Source organism: Leptosomus discolor, chromosome 3 (assembly GCF_034619465.1).
Source record: "Leptosomus discolor isolate bLepDis1 chromosome 3, bLepDis1.hap2, whole genome shotgun sequence".
Classification (NCBI taxonomy): Eukaryota; Metazoa; Chordata; class Aves; order Leptosomiformes; family Leptosomidae; genus Leptosomus; species Leptosomus discolor.
In genome coordinates this window covers 39,533,939-39,552,443 of record NC_141393.1, presented here as the reverse complement: position 1 = coordinate 39,552,443, position 18,505 = coordinate 39,533,939, and the positions used below count along the sequence as shown (strand labels likewise).

Sequence of the window (18,505 nt, the reverse complement as noted above, 5' to 3'; positions counted from 1 at the left end):
CATCAAGTTGCTGTCTCGGTCTGGTCACATCAGGGCCTCTCCTGGGACTTTCACCACCCTCTCTGTCTCTCGGTCCGGGAGCTCCGTTTAAGCTCAGGCTAACTTGAGGCACCTTCATAGTGAGATTTTCTTATGGTTCTGGTGAACAAGCTTCTGATGCTTTCTTCAGACTGTTCTCCCAACCTGTTTCAAAGCACCCCTATCCACCCTAGCACGCTAGAAACACTGTTCATGGTAGGTGTCTCTATGAAGAATTGATAAAGCTTCAAAATATAACAACAGAACCCAAGTTAATGTTGCTTTATCACTAGGTAGTAGCCCTGTGGTTTCATGGTTTGCCTAGAACTGTAGTATTTAAATAAGAGTGGCAGATATTCTGGCACTAAAATACTGACTGTATTGTCTCAGTTGGGGAAAAGTTATATGGAAGTTAAATGTGAAGCCAGCAATCATCCATTGAGTCAGTTCTAAAAAAACTTTCTTAATTTCCCTTGTGAAAACTTTACTTCTGTGAAAGTAATCTACCTCTTTAAACTATCTTTTCATGCATACTGGAGGTAGTATGGTGCTGGATGAAAATGACAAATCCAGCTTTTTTTCCCAACATCAGGGATCCTTGTCTTCTAGCCTTCTCCCTTTCTTATTTCTTTCTGTATGCTTTCACTTCTTATTGCACTGAGTCCCTCTCATTTCTTTTATTTCTCCATTCACTTAATGATTCTAACCATTTCCATCAGGTTTGATGTTCATTAGCTAACAGATTTCTGTTTCTGTGTGCCACGCTTAATGAGTAGCGTCAAGCACAGGTAACTGACTATGTGAATGTAAGCTGGACCTTACAAGAGACAGTCTTGGATTTTTTTTGCAATTTCTTTTGTGTTTCTTAATACATGCACATACAAACACTCTGGACTGGGAAGGGGAGCATGAAGTTGCTGATACAGCTGTTGTCATGAAATATGGGGGCAATGGGCAGTTTGGTGGTTAAGTATTGTGGTGGTATTGCAAGGTAATGTGGCTTTCCTTGGTATTCTGTTCTTACCAACTTTTGCCTCTGAAGTTGGGAAGTTCTTTATTTTCTTGGTGTGCTGTGAGCTAAATAAATCGTGAATACAACAGCAGAGTAGTTGAAGACAATGAAGCCAGTACGGCAGAAAATTTTGGTATGCCTGGCTGTTCGTGCTATTTTGTGCAGTAGACAGCAGCCCATTTCCTCTACCTTCATATAATAAAAATGGGCTATTTTTGCTGTGGGTGATCACGCTGTAATAGTTCCTCCCTGAATGTTGTTCTGCTTCTGAAGTGATGAGTCAGCTTTTAGCACAAACAAAGCAAAGGAGCATTCTGTTCAGCACTACACTATGCAGATAAACCTAATCCTTTCTCTAGGCTGAGAAACCTGAAAAAGGCAATTATATGTTCATATTTTACTGCATTGTCACTTGATTTTGATGGTGAGATGAAATAAGGAGCTATTTCCTACCAGTGTTTTGATGTTACTAGCAACTGGATCAGTATGGGTTAAAGTGTTTATTTTTCCATACTTGCTCTTTCCCACTACTTTGGCCCACTGGAGACTAAGAATGCTGCCATAACTGTCCAAAAGTGTAACTGAAAACTAAAATAACTCTCCTAAAATAAACAAGCAAAAAAATCTGCCTGTGTTACTGCCTTCCAGGGGAAGTTTGTGTTTGTGAGAGGATGTTATAACATGTTTCTGTCTCTGCTGGTGTAATGTGAGCAGAACGAAGGATTAAAACAGCAGCTGTTAATTTTGTTGCCAAAAAAACTTTCTTAATTTCCCTTGTGAAAACTTTACTTCTGTGAAAGTAATCTACCTCTTTAAACTATCTTTTCATGCATACTGGAGGTAGTATGGTGCTGGATGAAAAATAGGAGGTCTGTTACTGAGGTTTTATAAAGTCACCAACTTAAAACCTAAGTAAAGATTTATCATGTTTGTTTTAGTTTAGTGATCAGATTGAAAGATTCAGTGCAGATGGTTTACCTGTTTATGTAGGGTAGAAGAATATGTTTGGAAGAAGAGTAGGTGGGTTTGAGAAGAAGAAAATTGAATGAAAGGGATGGAAATGTGTATATTCTGGCAGCAGGAAAGAGATCCAGACGAACTAGTGCTTCTAGCATGATTGGAAAGAGGAAAAAACATGTTGTAATAGAAATAAATTGGGTTAAGCAGAATGAAAAATGTATCAACAATGCAGTTACTTGGATAGGAACATGATGATAAAGTTGAGAATATACCCAAAACAAAGTTTGCTCAGCAGTTTTAAACTTCTTACTGCAATGGCTAAGAAGCGGGAGTGATACCAACATGTTAGATGTGGTTTACCCAGCCCTCTTAGGGTTTGTTGAAATGTGGGTACAAGTAGATCAAAGGATATACAGCTTTATACCCCTATCTTTACCTTGTCCTGTTGTATTTGTATATCTGATCTCATGTCTTTCTGGTAGTTGCATGAGTAATGAAAATACAGCTGGAAATGAAGTCCTCCTTGCGGTAAGTCTTTGTGTGTTAGAGACGTTTACCATTGACTTGGCAATTGATTCAGTGATCATTAAGGTGAGTGGTGCAAGATGCAATGAATTATGACCTCCAGCTGCCTTTGTGGGCCATGGAACAGTTTTATTTAAGACTGATTTAACTGTAGTTCCAGTTTGACTTACATTAGCTGTCCTACTAATAGAACAATATATTTCTGAAAGCTTAATTTGAAAAAGTTCAGAACACTGAGATAATCTTGCAACTGTAAGTAAATTTTTTTTCACCAGATGGCTATCTAACATCTGGTGTGTTGGGGAACTTCTCTAGTTGAAATTGCTTACTTACACCAGACCACAGAGGTTCATGTGGTTTGAGCACTTAGCACAGATGTGCCTCTAGTTAAGAGAGGCTTCTGTAGAGAGTAATTCAGAACATGTATATTAGATTTGTACTTGGAATCCCCTTCTGGAGAGGCTTTGCCTTTTCTTACTGTGTTTGGAGCCTAGGAAGACTGCCTTCTGAGATTTCATCCAAGCCAGCTTTCACTGTAATGATCCATGAGGAATGGAGGAGGGGGGGACAGGGAAGAAATTCACTTTTTGAACATGTGAGGCTGTGGTAGGTGTGCATCTGTTTAATGCATGCAAGACAGAATTTCATCTCTATATAGATGTTTATAACTTGCCTCCAGGGCAGCTTTTCTGTAGCTTTACAGTTTTTGGCCAAGTTGGAACTTGACTGGCATTTAATATGATAATTTTTTAAACTCCACTCTTGTATTCCTTCAGCATCCATTTGATCCTCTGTTTTGCCTACTTGGAACTAACCAGTGGTTTTGTGTACTAGTACAGGATGTCTGCAGTAACAGAATTTTAAAGCTGCAGGATTCAGTGTTTTCACTGCAGTGATTTTTCCTTCTGAAAGGACCTAGAATAGTCCTAGATACATGTAGTCCCAATCCTAAACATGCTAGTGTGAGTTCATGAGTTGCTAGTGAATGTTCAGTGTTCTAACATGAAGATCCATCTTTGGAACTGTCCTTAAAGGTCTCGTTAGACCAACAGCAGCTTTAGTCTGTCCTTCTGTTTAATCCTGCACTGTCTAGTGCCCCATAGAGCAGGCATCTCCATAATGACTTGTGATGACGAGATGGAAATGAAGATCCAGTCGTAGCAACTCCATGAAGGCTAAAGGATATAATGGTATCTTGGAAATCTTAAGTTGCTTTTTATATTGCTTTGATTACTAAGGCAGATGTTTTTGTCTTTCTAGTAGAGCATAATGATGTGGAATGGGGTGGAGCAGAAGGAAGAGCTGAGTCAGTGTCAGATACTGTTGGCAGTCATACTTCAGTGGGTCTGTTTCTCTGATGTCTGTCTTCAGTACAAATCTTTGTTTAAACCACAAAAGCATATGAGTTGGCCCCGCCTTTAGAAAAAAAACCCTCATTCTTCTTGCTGTCACTGATGTACAACTGTGACTCGTGAAACTGAGAATCATCCCCTTGGAATCTGTTATCACTAGGCTTGGTGTGCTTCTAAAGACTGTCAGTAAGACTGACATTGGATTCTATCAAAAGCCTGCTAGCTATTGATACACATTCAGAATGATACTTAAACTGGGGAAGCTAAACTGGCTTCACTTGACCTCAAGAAGTTGATTTCCATCCCTTCCAACTCTGTTAGAAAAAGTGCTAGCTCAAATCACAAACAAGGGTAAGAGGATCTTGGGTACATCATCAGTCCTTTCCCCTCCCCCCTTATTAACTAAGAAACCATCTTTAAATGATACCAGCATTGGCTGGGTTAGCTCCCCATCACTCTTTGTGGAGGCTGAGACTGGAATGAGAAACTCCAGTTGTATCGGGAAAGTCTCTGACAGTTCTGTTTCAGCATCAGGTGTTGCTTACTAACTGAAGAGTATTAGATATGGTGAAAGATCTGGGTAATGGCCAGCATTCGCTGATCTGCAGAATGTGCTACAGACAGTAAACTCTATCAGTCTGCTTTGGCTCTGGCCTCTTAACTATTGCTTCAACAGTCAACTAAGTCAAACCATATCTTAAGCAACTGGGCTTGTTCTTGTGGAAATTCTTCACATTACTGTGATTCTGAAGGGGTAAATGTCAGGACCTATTGACTCAAGGGTAATTCTCTGATAGTATGGATCTTGATTGCTGAGTTCACTCATGGCAACAAAGACAAATTAAAGAATACGATTAAGAAAGGCTGTTTACTAGCTGGGATGGTCTTACAGGCCTGGGAGCTGCAGTTAGTATGGTGACCATGACAGTAATTGTCCATGAGGTATCAAAGTCCCGCACATAGGTCCTAAATCTTCAGAGAGCAGGCTACCAACTGCCATCTATAGCTTAACCACTCAGAGGTGACTGAAAATGCTGTAAAGTTAGTGATGAAAGCAAGCCATGCAGTGCTGTCTTTTTTTGTTACTTTTTCCTGAGCAGAAGCCAAAGCATAGTTTGAAGCCTGTGTTAAAAGGTACTGAAAATATAACAATGACAAGTTTTCTCATCTCTAGCAATACACAATTGTTCGTTTACTTGCTGTAATGTCAGAATGACTAAGGATTGCACCAGACTGAGTCAAGTGATCTTTGAATTCTGCCTTATACTATTCTGCTAGTTAGTCTGTCTTGTCATCAAACCAGTAAGTGTTGGCTTATTGCTATTGGTTACCTGAACCACCCCTTTGTTTATATGGTGTCTTTTCTCTGTACTTCAGAAAGCCTTCTCATAAGATTCTGATATGAAAATATCCTTGATGCTTCTTGTCAGGCACCAAAGATGTTCTCAAAGAATATGGAGGAACCTCAATAGACATTTTAATTTAAATGAAAAACCTATCATAACCTAGATAAGAGGATGCCCAGTGCTTAATTTCTATCTTTGTATCTCTCTGAGCTCAGACCTCATTAGGTCTCAAGAAATTAAACAGTGGTGTTGAGTCATTACCAGTAATGATTCTTGAGAGTCCTTGTGGTAATAAAGTTCTTAATAAGCTCTTAGTAGGTGAAATTACACATCTAAATCATCTGTACCTTTATCTGAATGACTGTGTGGTCCAGGGGAGGTCTTGCGAGGTGATACCGAGGTGTATTTGGATCATATTCCTTTCTTGTTGCCTCAGCTGGGACACCTTGAGATATGGAAGAGCTGTCTTGCTGGACAGAATTCATCTGAGCTGTAATCAGTTTCCCATTGTCAAATGCTTATTTTCTGGAGGGCAAGTTCCAAGTCTTTCAGGAATAGATGAAAATGTATGTGAGCACTTCTTGGTTTTTACTGCCGTGAGCACACACGTTCATGATACCCTTCACCTAAAGTTGCTAACAGTTTTTAATGCTAGTTTAAGCCCCCATGCTTTGCTTCACACTTGCAGTATGCAAAGAACATGGTATTGGTGATTTGCTATGTTAAGTTGTTTTGCTGCAGCAGGTGGATCTTCAAAGCTCTCTGAATGTGCTTATAATACCTGTTTTGCTTCATCAGTCCCTTTCACCTGCTGACAGTTGGCTCCTACCCATGCTACTTAAGATCAGCTTTTAGCTTGTGCTACAGAGGCAAAAGATGATTTTGAGTTGTTAGGAGCAGTGGTATATAGCATACCTTCATCTACAACTTGGCAGCTCTGTGCATGCACATAGGAAGAGATTTCTTGCATGGGCCCTGTTGGAACAGGGAAACGGTGACCCACCACTAACAAGATGACACACATTCTGTGTGGTGCTGCTGATTCGGCTCTCGCTCTTCCCAAGTTGCGTGCAAACTAGACCCAATATCTTTTCCTGCCAAACAATTTCTCCTCTTAAGGCTGGGAATGTGAAAGATTTTCAATTCAATTTTCTGCCTTTTTTAAACCTCTCTATCTTGTGCAGATCTTTTAAATCAACAGACCAGAATGAGAAGATTTACTGCCTTGGTAGGTTGGCTGCACTTTTGGTAGGTGCTCTGTATTTGTGTCTGAATTTTTGTTGTTAGGCTGATCATCTGGCCACTGTTAGCTCTGCCCTTAGTGATCAAATCTATTCAAAGGACAAAAGGTATGTTAACCCTCTAAGTGTAGGAAGTATGTTGCTTATTTGTGTTTCATATTGTGGTAGGCTAATACAAGTGCAGAAGAAATAGGACTTGCAGAAGAAAACTTGCACTAAGCATTAAACAAGAGGCAGTAACTGGTTGTAGGTAAAGCTCACAAGCAAATGAGACTGTGTTGATTATCATGAGTGAAATCCATTTGTAGTGTCCTAGCAACCTGGGTTGTGTTCTGCATAAAAGAGTTTAAGGAGGAAACTGAAAGGAATTAATATTTTAGCTACTTACAAGTTTCTTCATTGAAATCTGGGCAAACGCAAGAGGGAGAGTCAAGGTTTTCAGTTTGAAAATCTGACAGGTGGGCTAGGGAGACTCCTAGCTGTTACAAGTGAGCCTATTGATACTGACCAAGAACTGAAACAGATGCTGAAGAGAAGTATGATTCTTAAAATTAATTTTTGCAATTTTGGATTCCAGGATTATTATCCCAAGCAGTTATTGCAAGGGAATAGGAGGGGAGCTAAGGATGTAAGAAAGGAATCAAGGACCTCCAATAAATCCAGCTCTTTTATTGTTCTTCTTTGTGTTCTTTTGTCATGGTAATTTATCTTGCTTAGCTTACATCTGACAAAAGAACAAGTTCATGAATACAAAAGATCTATGTAAGTACTAATTATTTTGTTAGAACTTAATACAAATCGAGGTAATTAGATTTAAATAACCTCTTGCCAGGAAGGTGTGTACAACCCAACTGTGGTATCTGGTGCTGTATCCTGCTAATGAGCTCGTTCAGACAGAATATGATCTACCTTGTGAACAACAAATTTGCTTGTTGCTCGTTGTGCTTATTGAAGGAAGCAAAAAAAACCCCAAACCCATGCTTTCTTGTTTGAGTTTTGCTTTACAACTTCACTGTATATCTATATATTACTGCATTTAAATTTAAAATGAGATTTTATTATTCTGCTAGCTCTTTAGGCAGAGTGGTACATGCTAGAAGAAGAAACTTGATACGTATACTCTAGGAAGTTTTTCACTCTTGCAATGGTTAAGTGACTTGTTAACAATTTCTCTTAGCAGTTCTTCATCTGCTAGAAAGACAGAATAAAGTTCAGCTTACTAGAAGAGACACAAAGGGAAGCCTTCTCTGTACCTTGGTTTCTTGTGGTGGTTCGGTTCCACGCTGAAATGTGGCTCTAAAAATAGATATGCTTTCGCCCAAATGAAGAGAATAGTAACTCTAGGCCTCAAACTCCTCCTTCCTCTGGAATTAGGAAAATGGAGCATTCAGTAACATTAGAAAGGAGTTTTGCAAAAGAAGTAAGAACCAAGAGCTTAACCATAAGTCTTGTTCATTCACATCTTGAGTTGGCCCGCAAGAAACTTTTAATGTAGTAGTATTTTGTGAATTCTGAAGCCTTGTAGGAAGGGCAGCTGATTTTTAATTTTCAGAGAAGAGACAGTTTGCTTAATAAAAGTAAATGCAGTATTTTAACATTTAGATGTATATTACTTATTCTGCAGAAGGGTTCAAATAACACTGTTGGCTTTTATTTCATGGGAAATCCCATTTTGATTATTGGAGGGAAGTATGAGAATGAATGTGAGATTCCCCCCCACCCCCCCAAAAGCTGTGTTAGTTTGGGACTGATACTTGAGTCTTTCCATGGACTGCTAAAAATGGTCCTGAAGATTTTTATATGTACTGTAATTTTTGCAATGCTTTTGCCTTTTATAGGTTTTATTATGATCCGTGGTTGTTTGGTTGTGAGAGATTGGGCTTTTTTGTTGTTTTTTTTTCTGCAATTCACACACACATACATTGAAAGGGGAAAAACCCCTCTTACTTTCTAAGAACCTGTGTCTGTAACGACATTAAAAACAGTAGCTGCATAATGATCGTGTATTAGTGGCTTGATGTCTTTTGCTGTGAAGTCATTGGACTAATGCTAATACAAATATCTTTTCTTTGTGGCCCTTTACAAAGTGGCTGAAAATCATTTCACAGGCTTATGGCTACGTTAGTTATGGAAGTTCAACGGCCTGTTATTTTCTGTTGCTGGATGTTACATTGCAGGTCTGACTTGTGTGGTCACTTTGATAGAGGACAATGAGGTGCTGCTAAAGCAGAATGGATACTTCTGGCCTCTAGTTTACACTCATTTCACATTGGTATGAGAGTACATGACAGCTTTCTGAGTAAAGAGGAATATGTGCTTTATACCAAAGCATTCTTGAGTTCTGCCTCAAGGGTGGTTTTAAAGTTCTTTGATGAAGACTCATTTGCCACTGGAATATGGTAGAAACTTTGGCAGCTTAACTAAAAAAACTACTTTCATAATGATTGGGTAGGGAATCTATAACGTGGTGTGGAAGAAGCCTTGAATTGGGCATGTTATTACTGATAATTGATCTCTCTTTTTTTTTTTTTTTTTTTTAATTATGACTTAAAATCTGTGACACAGAGCTTCCAGTCCATTTACATGAAGGGTATATCCAGCCTGTGTGTGTATCTGGATTTTAAATAAAAAAAAGTCCACTAAGCAGTTCAAGAAAAAGATGCTATTACTGGCTTGCTAAGAGAGGATTAATTAGGAAATGTCTTCCCTTATCTGGATTTCTAGAAGTTACAGTGGTTCACTTCCTCATAGCAGAGAGTTATTATACAGAATTACACTACGCACTACATTAAATAATTATGTTGTTATCTGTTGGTGTTCTGTGGCTTGGTATTTTGGTTAAATTTGAAGTTATTTGCTAGACAGCTGTTCGCTTGTCAGATGAAGAGATCAGCTTGAAATGACTTGTAATGGACTGTGGTATGTTTGAATAACTAAAAGTCAGAGAGAATCTTGAAATTTGGGAGATCTCCAGGAGGGTCTTGTTTGCATAAATGCTAGCTTTACTCTGCATACCTTTTATTCCTTCCCCTTGCTTTTCTCCAGTACTGATACTCGAAAAGGTGGAAAATGGAGATCTGAGCAACAAGATATTGAAGATCACGGATTTCGGCTTGGCCAGGGAATGGCATAAAACTACCAAAATGAGCGCAGCTGGGACATATGCCTGGATGGCTCCTGAGGTCATCCGCTCCTCCATGTTCTCCAAAGGCAGCGATGTGTGGAGGTATTGATTTGGCATTAAGTAATAGGATACTAAAGAGTAACTAGACCTGCCAGGAAACCTCTTTTATGTTTAAGAATGAGTAATGGTGAACCAAATATTAAAATTTGGGTCTTAAGAAAACTTTATCCACCAGCTTTCCATCTATCAGACTCTGACTGCTTTGTAATAATTGTAAATGTTTCTTTTTTTACTGTAGAAAGTGGTGGACCAGCTTCTGCATGCCCTTAAATTTCTGTTACTCTCTTAATTTACGTTCAGATTATTCTAGGGTTCATAATCCCAATTCCCTCTGCTTTATCTAAAACAACTTTTTCTGCTTATTTGGCTATTGGCCGACATAATCAAAGGCCATAAAACAATCTGTGAAGTACTTAAAATTGCTACTTTGTTGTTTTACCAATGGTAAGATCGTTTTATGTTTTGGTACTGATCTGTCACCGATGTATATGTACACAAACACATTGTACCTAATCGAATTCCCTGTGCAGTTTCAGCCTGAATACAATGTTGTTCACTTTTATAATAACCTTATAAATTATTTTCACCCTTCCAGTCTTTCATATAAAATAATAAATCTCTTCTCTAGGTCTATCTGCATATGTAATCCATAAGTAGTAATTTGCATGCATATATTGTCTTTTCCATTCGTACACTGGGATTTTTTGAGAATAGGAACACTAGTGGGGAGGAGTGTAAGGGTTAGCCCATAGACTTCCAGAAATTTGAAGTTTGAATATGACTGTTAAGTGGTAAATCCAGAATTCAGTAAATAGCTCTAGGACAGTAACTTTTCTGGATGTTGTGTGACAAAATTAGTACTGAACATCTGAAACAGATGAAGTAGATGGAATTTTGTTTTTCCTGTGGGGAGAGATGTATTGAAATGTCAAGGTGACTTCGTTTTCAGATCAGTAAGATTCTGTCGCTGGCCAGTACTGCTCCCACACAAGTATGTGTATGCTGTGAAATCTGTCAGGATAAAAAAATTGTCCCAGCTGGCAAAATTGTCTGGCTGTTATGGCAGAGATTTGATGGGGGGATTTTCATTTTCCTTACCCAGTTGTGCTGAACAGCTACTATATTGCCTTGTGATAAGTCTGTGTATTTTGCACACTAATGGTGTGGATAAAACTCTGACTCTGTAATTAAATGTGGTAGCCTCTGCAGTTAATCTGAGATGAATTGAGCAAGAACCAGGCTTTTATTCTGAGTGAAGTCTGGCAGAAATGAAAACCTCAAGGCTGTGTACCTTTTCTGTGCACATAATGACAGTACCGGTTTGTACACAGCTTGTCAAGCTCAAACCTCAATTTGTTCTTCTCTGAGACAGTGCCAGGGATGGCCTTTACAGGTAACATGGGGGAGAGGAAAAAGGGAAGGGGGAAACAATTTCCCTCTGGTTGTAACTTTATTAATCCAGGCACACCATGAACAGATCAGTAGATGTTCTGTACCAGTATGACCTCATTTTGAAAAAGATAAGACATAATAGGTCAGTTGGTGATTTTCATGAAAGTCACTTAAGTGCCTCTATACCTATGTAAAAATACCAGTTTGGTCATTTTCTTAAGGACTGTGAATCACTTCAGGACTTGAGGATTGTAAATAATTACTTATTAGTTCTTCAGAATACTGTATTTCTCTTTTTAACATTCCTTCATCACTTTTCTCTTTTTATAGTTACCAGTCTTCCCTTGAAAACAAGTTGAGTTCCTCTCAGCGCTCTCTCTTAAACAGAGGGTCATCACCATTAAGAGAGCTGTTACACTGTCTCTGAATAAGCCTTCTCTCTCTGGTGGCCAAAACCTTGAGTCATAGTTAAATGAGCTGGAAAGAACATGGTGTTTGAGGCACAAATGCAGAAGACGAATACTTGCCAGCGTGGTCACTACTAGTGTGTCAATGACTGTAAGCACTGGATTTTGCAAAAGCAGTAATGGACATGTGTAATAAATCCTATTCCTCACCCCAAGGATGCAACTTAAAATTCTTAACAGCATCAACTTTTTTATCCTATTAGATTTGCCCCTCCTCTTGTCCACTTCACCTTCTTGATTAATCGCTGGAGTCAAGGGAGTGTTTTGTCTGACAACCTTCCAGTTTGTCTGTGCAGCATCGACAAAATTGGCTATCTCTGTCTCTGATGTTCACAAACTTTTATTTCAACACCTTTTCTTTAAAGCTTATTAGACTAATACTGCTGGCTGAATTGTTGCCCAGCCTTTTAATAAGAATCTTGTTCTGCTTGTGTTCTCGCTGCACAAACAGGTGAAGATGCTAAAGAAGATACTTGCCAGGACTGAAATTTCTCAAGTCAGTCTTGTCTCATCAGTAATAATTGCTTTGTGCTATTCCTTTCAAAACATGTATCAAGCTCCATTTAAAAAACTCAAATCTGTTTGGTTTTGGGTTTTTTTTGTCCAACTCTAGAGGAGGGTTGGCAAAGAACTTATAAGGCTGAGGAATGCTCCCATGCACTGGTGTCTGTCACTGTAAAGCTTGTTGATAGTAACAGTACTTAGCACCAAATTTTCACTAGCAAGATGTACTATGAATTTTACTGTACTGCACCTGCAAACTTTAGATATACAGCAGAAACCTTGTGCTTATATTGCACAGAGGACAAAGAAGCTATGTTTTTATTTAAATTGCAGAACGGTAGGGGTTGGAAGGGACCTCTGGAGATCACTAGTCCAACCCCCCTGCTAAAGCAGGTTCACCTAGAGCAGGTTGCACAGGACTGTATCCAGGCGGGTTTTGAATATCTCCAGGGAAGGAGACTGCACAACCTCCCTGGGCAGCCTGTTCCAGTGCTCTGCCACCCTCAGAGTAAAGAAGTTTTTCCTCATGTTCAGGTGAAACTTCCTGTGCTCCAATTTATGCCCATTGCCCCTTGTCCTGTCACTGGGCACCACTGAAAATAGTCTGACCTCATCCTCTTGACACCCGTCCTTTAGATATTTATAAGTGTTGATAAGGTCCCTTCTCAGTTTTCTCTTCTCTGGGCTAAAGAGCCCCAGGTCTCTCAGCCTTTCCTCATAGTGTAGATGCTCCAGCCCCTTAATCATCTTCATAGCCCTCTGCTGAACTCGCTCCAGTAGTTCTCTGTCTCTCTTGAACTGGGGGGCCCAGAACTGGACACAGCACTCTGGATGTGGCCTCAACAGGGCAGAGCAGAGAGGGAGAAGAACCTCCCTTGACCTGCTGGCCACACTCTTCTCTATGCACCCCAGGACACCATTGGCCGCCTTGGCCACAAGGGTCCATTGCTGGCTCATGGGTAACTTGCTGCCCACCTGAACTTCCAGGTCCTTATCTGCAGAGCTGCTCTCCAGCTGGTTGACCCGCAGCCTATACTGGTGCATGGGGTTATTCCTCCCCAGTGCAGGACCCTACACTTGCCATTGTTGAACCTCATTAGGTTCCTCTCTGCCCAGCTCTCCAGCCTGCCCAGGTCTCACTGAATGGCAGCACAGCCTTCTGGCGTGTCAGCCGCTCCTCCCAGTTTAGTATCATCAGCAAACTTGCTGAGGGTGCACTCTGTCCCTTCATCCAGGTCGTTGATGAATATGTTGAATAAGACTGGACCCAGTACTGACCCCTGGGTCAGACCCCTGGGTCAAACCCTCTAGCCACAGGCCTCCAACTAGACTCAGCACCACTGACCACAACTCTGAGCTCTGTCCTTCAGCCAGTTCTCAACACACCTCACTGTCCACTCATCTGTCCCACACTTCCTAGGCTTCCCTATGAGGATGTGGTGGGATACAGTGTCAAAGCTTTGCTGAAGTCAAGGTAGACAACATCCACTGCTCTCCCCTCATCCACCCAGCCTGTCATGCCAGAAATGTCAGTTCCTGTAAATCTATTTATGTGTTTGAGAGTAGAGTTACATATTTGCTTTGGATTTACAGGGGTGAAGTTGAAGCAAAGATACTGCAGCTTATCCAATACTGTACAGCAGGCTAATGTTAGTAGGCATATAGTTCAAATTGCCCTATCACTTTGGCTGCTTAAATGTTTCTTGTTTGCTGCACACTTCATTTTTGACTTGTGCCGCTGAAAAGACAATCATGTTGTCAATATGATTGGTATGCAGCATATAAAGCCACCATACAGCCTTCATCTGTTTTCCCTGTGTTCCTCAATTTCGATGCTTTTAGGATGTATCTATTCTGAGACCAGTCAAATAATTAAGAATTTTAATTTAGGAATGGAAAAACAGAACTACCTAAACTCATCTGATTAGCAGATCAGGACGTTTCAGGAATTCATTGGTGGGTGTAGGAACGTCAGTCTTCAGACTATTTCATTTTAATCAAGTGTTGACAAGCACTTCCATCCACAAACTGTCTGCTTGCAGGCTTCTGAAGTCTTCTGTGTGTAATGAAGTACTGATGAGGCTTCAGTACCTGGCAGATAAGTTGACTAGCAGTATTGGTAGAAGCTGACCTGGGAGGAGTGTCTGCTGCTGACTGTTACGAAACAAGCAGGAAATGCCACCTCTGGAACTGCCAGTCTGATAACAGGCAGAATGCTAACTGTTAATAGCCTTTAAAATGTAGTGAAGTCGGGTTTTTTTTAACAAAAATAATATTCTAGTTTCTGTTGTTGCTGGGATCTTCTTGTTGGGCTGATAGTTCCTTTCTCATGGAAAGTGCTGAACCTAGGGAGATAGGTAAGAGGAATCTGGGGTACAAATGCCGTTGAACAGTAACAGTGAGAAGAAATTACCGATTTTTTTTTTTTTTTTTTTTTTACTAAATTCACAGACTTGCAAGGGAGGTGGCAAAATCACATGTGAAATCCTGCAGACCTCCAGCCTCCCTCTCCCCTGAAAATCCAGTGTGTAGGATTGAACCTGATGTTAAATGGCTTAAGGGATTACTGGATCACTGAGAGATGGTTAATTATTCATACAAGTGTCAGCTGACTTGGACACATGGTCTGTATCACATGGTTCATTTTGTAATTAAAGTCCAAAAAATACTATTGGGTGCTGGAAAATAAATGAGCTTGATCAGTTTTTCTTCCTCCCTGTTAAGAATGAGAAGAGGCCTTTGATTCTTTCGTCTTTTTTATATAAATCTCTTCTGCCTCTGGCTTTTTCCTTTGTAATTCCCAGTCCTCTGCTTGAGAGCTAATGGAAAGCACTGTTCAGCACCTCTCTTGCTGTTTAGTCACTTGGGATGATTGTTGTTCAAATGCCACAAAGGAGTGTTTCCCTAGTTCCGTGGAAGCAGTATTCTCAGTAATGAACAGTAAGTATGTGAGGAAGAGGTGGTATTCAGTTTTGTCAGAAACAGTGACCTTCCCTGCAATATATACTTCTAGTGTCACATTAAAAGAAACACCGATCTGACCATTCCTTTCTTTTAAAAATTACCCCGAGGAAGCAATGCTTTGAGCACATCGATAGTGGTTTCCTAACCATACTGTTAAGAGAAGTATCTAATACATGCTTTTTGTAGTACTAGTGGTAAAATAATAACACAACTCTTTAGTAATTTTTCCTACCTTTTGATATCAATGCTCACATCCAAACTGAAGAGTAACATGAACGATCAGTCAGATTTAGACAGGCCAAACATATATTCAGTCCAGTATTAATTTTCATTGAATGTCTGATGAATCCTAGAAGGCCCGAAAGAAAATGGGAAATCTTTAAACTCCTCTTTATTTTTTTCAAATGAGGCTCTTGATACAGTAAGAAATTGAGAACCTTGATGGAAAGAAATAATCAGTTATAATTATCATTAGAATATCAAAAGTATGAATTACATAGGAAAAATGCAAAAGATTGTATAGGTGAAAAAATACGATATTTTGCTTAATAAAGTACATTAGCTGTGTTAGCAGCAAAGATGGAATCCCTAGTGACTAAATTCCCCATCTAAATAGGAAAAGTAGTATTAGGACTGTCCAACTAAGGTGGCAGCAGTTACAATGAATGTTAAAGATGGCAGGCACAGAGGGAGACTGCAAGAGTACAGGTTGTGATAATGAAAATTTTGGTTACTCAGATAGGTCAGTTGTTGCTTTGAAACAAGAAGGGTTTAATCTTTTAGCTTCAGAAATGGCTGTTTCATGGAGCAGCTATTCAGGGAGCTTTTAGGAGGAGCACTGTTTCATTTGGTCTTCAGGTGTGCTTAGGAGACCTTCAAAATTGTACAATATGACCATGGTTAGAATATATGTGTACTTAGATTCAATATGTTTGCAAAAACAATTAAGAAAAATTAGTCCATTACAGCAGCATTTAGTCTCAAGGAGATGAATGACAACATTGGGGAATTTTAGTAAAAACAAGAAAAGGGTAACGTGCAACATGGATATCTTTTAAATACACAATGTTTTAAAGCTCAGAGTAGATCACAGGGAAGGCTTTAAATGAATGAAGAAGATTATATAGAAAAGTCTACTGGAAGGCATCCTTCCAAAAGTTGAACCTGTATCCAAATGAGGAAAAGTTGAACATAAACCACTCAAGAAGATTAAAAGAATTTTGAGGAGAGACTTGCAAAAAGCATAAAAACAAGTAAAATGCTTTCAAATGCAGCACAGGTGAGAACCCTGCAGGAGAACACATGGCCCAGAGGTGACCAAGGTGTAAGAATGCAAAGTAGATAAGGCTATAGCAGAAAAAACTTAGGAAGTGACTTGTGTCTGCTAAAATGGGATAAAGAGAGGCTTTTAAAGCTGAAAATGTCTCTTTAAGGGAGCTGAGCTGGAAGACCTCTCATACCAAAGTACTGTCTGCAGAGGTGTTAAAGCTGACTGATAAAATGAACAGTAACAAATTGCTGGGATTTACAGTAACACCCAAGATTTCTACAGGAACATGAGTCAGCTGTGTTAATAGCTGTGCTGTGTACTCTGTTGCTTAAAGCTGCCTTAATACCAGAGAAATGGAAGGCAACAAACTTGATGACACATCTTAAAAGAGCTTCCTGAAGATCAACAAGTCTGATTTTCAGTTCTACTAATGGTAGAAACAGACTAAAGAGAGGGGAGCTGGTGGACATATGCTCATATCTGGTGAAGAGTCGGCTTTTGTGGAGGGAAATCATATCTTGTAAAAAAAAAAATAAAAAATTCTTGAAGAAGTTACTGAGTTACTGAGTACATGGGCAAGTGGTAAGATTCCTTATACCATACCGTATTTGGATTTATAAAAACTTTCAACAAAATCTTTTGTAGAAAGCTTTTAAAGAAAGTAAATTCTTGCTGGAAAAGAGGGCAAGTCTGTTTCCCATCACTTAGTCAATTCTGAATTACTAAAGGAATAAATCAGTTTTCTTGGTGGGTAATTCTGTGTTCAACATAATCAGAAGTGATTTGAAAAAAGCAATAGATGATTAGATAACACTTTGTTGATGATACCAACTTATTCAGGAGAAGAAAAAATTACTGCAGAGAGCTGAGGAAAAGTTTTACTATACCGAATGATAAAATAGATGAAATGGTAATAAATACAAAGTAGTATCCATGGGAGAATTTCACATGTACAGTGATGGGCTCTAAAATGTTACTATTATGATGCAGTAAAAAGATACTGGTGTTACTGTGAGTAACCCAGTTCATTTTGTTAGGAGTCAGAAAGGCAAGAGGCAAATTAAAATTTAATAGGAAAGAAATAAAGAAGAAAACCAGAAACACTGTGCCTCTCCGCATACCTTTAAAACTTTATGTGGTTTTGATCATTCCAAAATAGAAGGTTTAAATAGAATGAGACAGTACAGAGGCTGTCAAGGTCAATGGAAGATATGAAATGGCTTCTGTGCAGAAGAGTAACTAGATTAGGATTTAGCTAGATTAGGATTTTGGGGGCTGGAAAGAAGATGATTTAGGCAGGGTATAGTGGGAGCCTGTGAAATCATGAATGGCATGGAAGGAGCTAATAGGGAACATATGTTCACTCTTCCTTGTCTTGAAAAAACTACAGGGAAGCAAATGAAATTACCAAGTGACAAGCTGAAAACAAAAAAAATGGAAGAATTTTTTTGGCAATGCCTCATTGAATACGTGGAACTCACTACCACAGAACATAGTGGACATTACATGGGTTCAGAAGAGAATCAGACAAATCAATGGAAGAAAAAACTCTCGGGTCACTAAGTATGTAGAAACCATCTCTGGCTCAGGTTTCCTAGAAGCAGAGGGCATATTCTGAGGATGTGTTGTTTGCCATATACCTGGGGAGAGAACAGTCTTGGAACTATTTCCATAACTTCATAGTTCGTAGAACATCTGAAGAACAACTTCTGAAGAAGTATTTTTCACTCATTTTTAAAAATCACAACCTGCCAAACAATCCTCCTTCACATTTTTGAGAGTTTCACTGGGTTCTGGTTTGAAATTTGCTAAAGTAGTTAGAAGATTTACGTTAACGTTTTTCAGATTGTTCCAAGTTTCCAGAGAGAAAATTAGTTTTGCCTAAAAGGCAAAAATGGCACCTTATTTCAGGCTTACTTAAAAAGGCAGGTAAAATAAGGCACTTCACGAGCTTGGCAGCCATGATGAGCTTGTCCAGAAAACTGCAATTTCTTCAGACTCACCCTGATAGGTTCAGGTACTTTCTTGTTGCTTAACAAAGAATGTGCTGAAGTTAAACACCAATTCTCTTTTCTGTTTTCTTCTTGGTAGTTATGGTGTCCTGCTTTGGGAACTGCTAACAGGAGAAGTACCATTCCGAGGAATTGATGGTCTTGCAGTAGCATACGGTGTTGCCATGAATAAACTTGCCCTTCCAATCCCTTCCACATGTCCAGAGCCTTTTGCCAAACTCATGGAAGGTAAGCCAGCTGAGGTGTGAGTATGGTTTG

At 39.4% G+C, this 18,505-nt stretch overlaps 1 protein-coding gene across 1 annotated transcript in view; it reads left to right on the top strand.

Annotated features, from left to right (window-relative positions):
* MAP3K9 (mitogen-activated protein kinase kinase kinase 9) overlaps window positions 1–18,505 on the top strand; it is a 51,297-nt gene that overhangs the window by 18,845 nt on the left and 13,947 nt on the right. Inside the window, exons 3-4 of the mRNA XM_086462333.1 lie at window positions 9,500–9,680; window positions 18,327–18,475. Coding sequence (XP_086318459.1) covers window positions 9,500–9,680; window positions 18,327–18,475 — 330 coding nt within the window. The remainder of the gene's footprint in view (window positions 1–9,499; window positions 9,681–18,326; window positions 18,476–18,505) is intronic.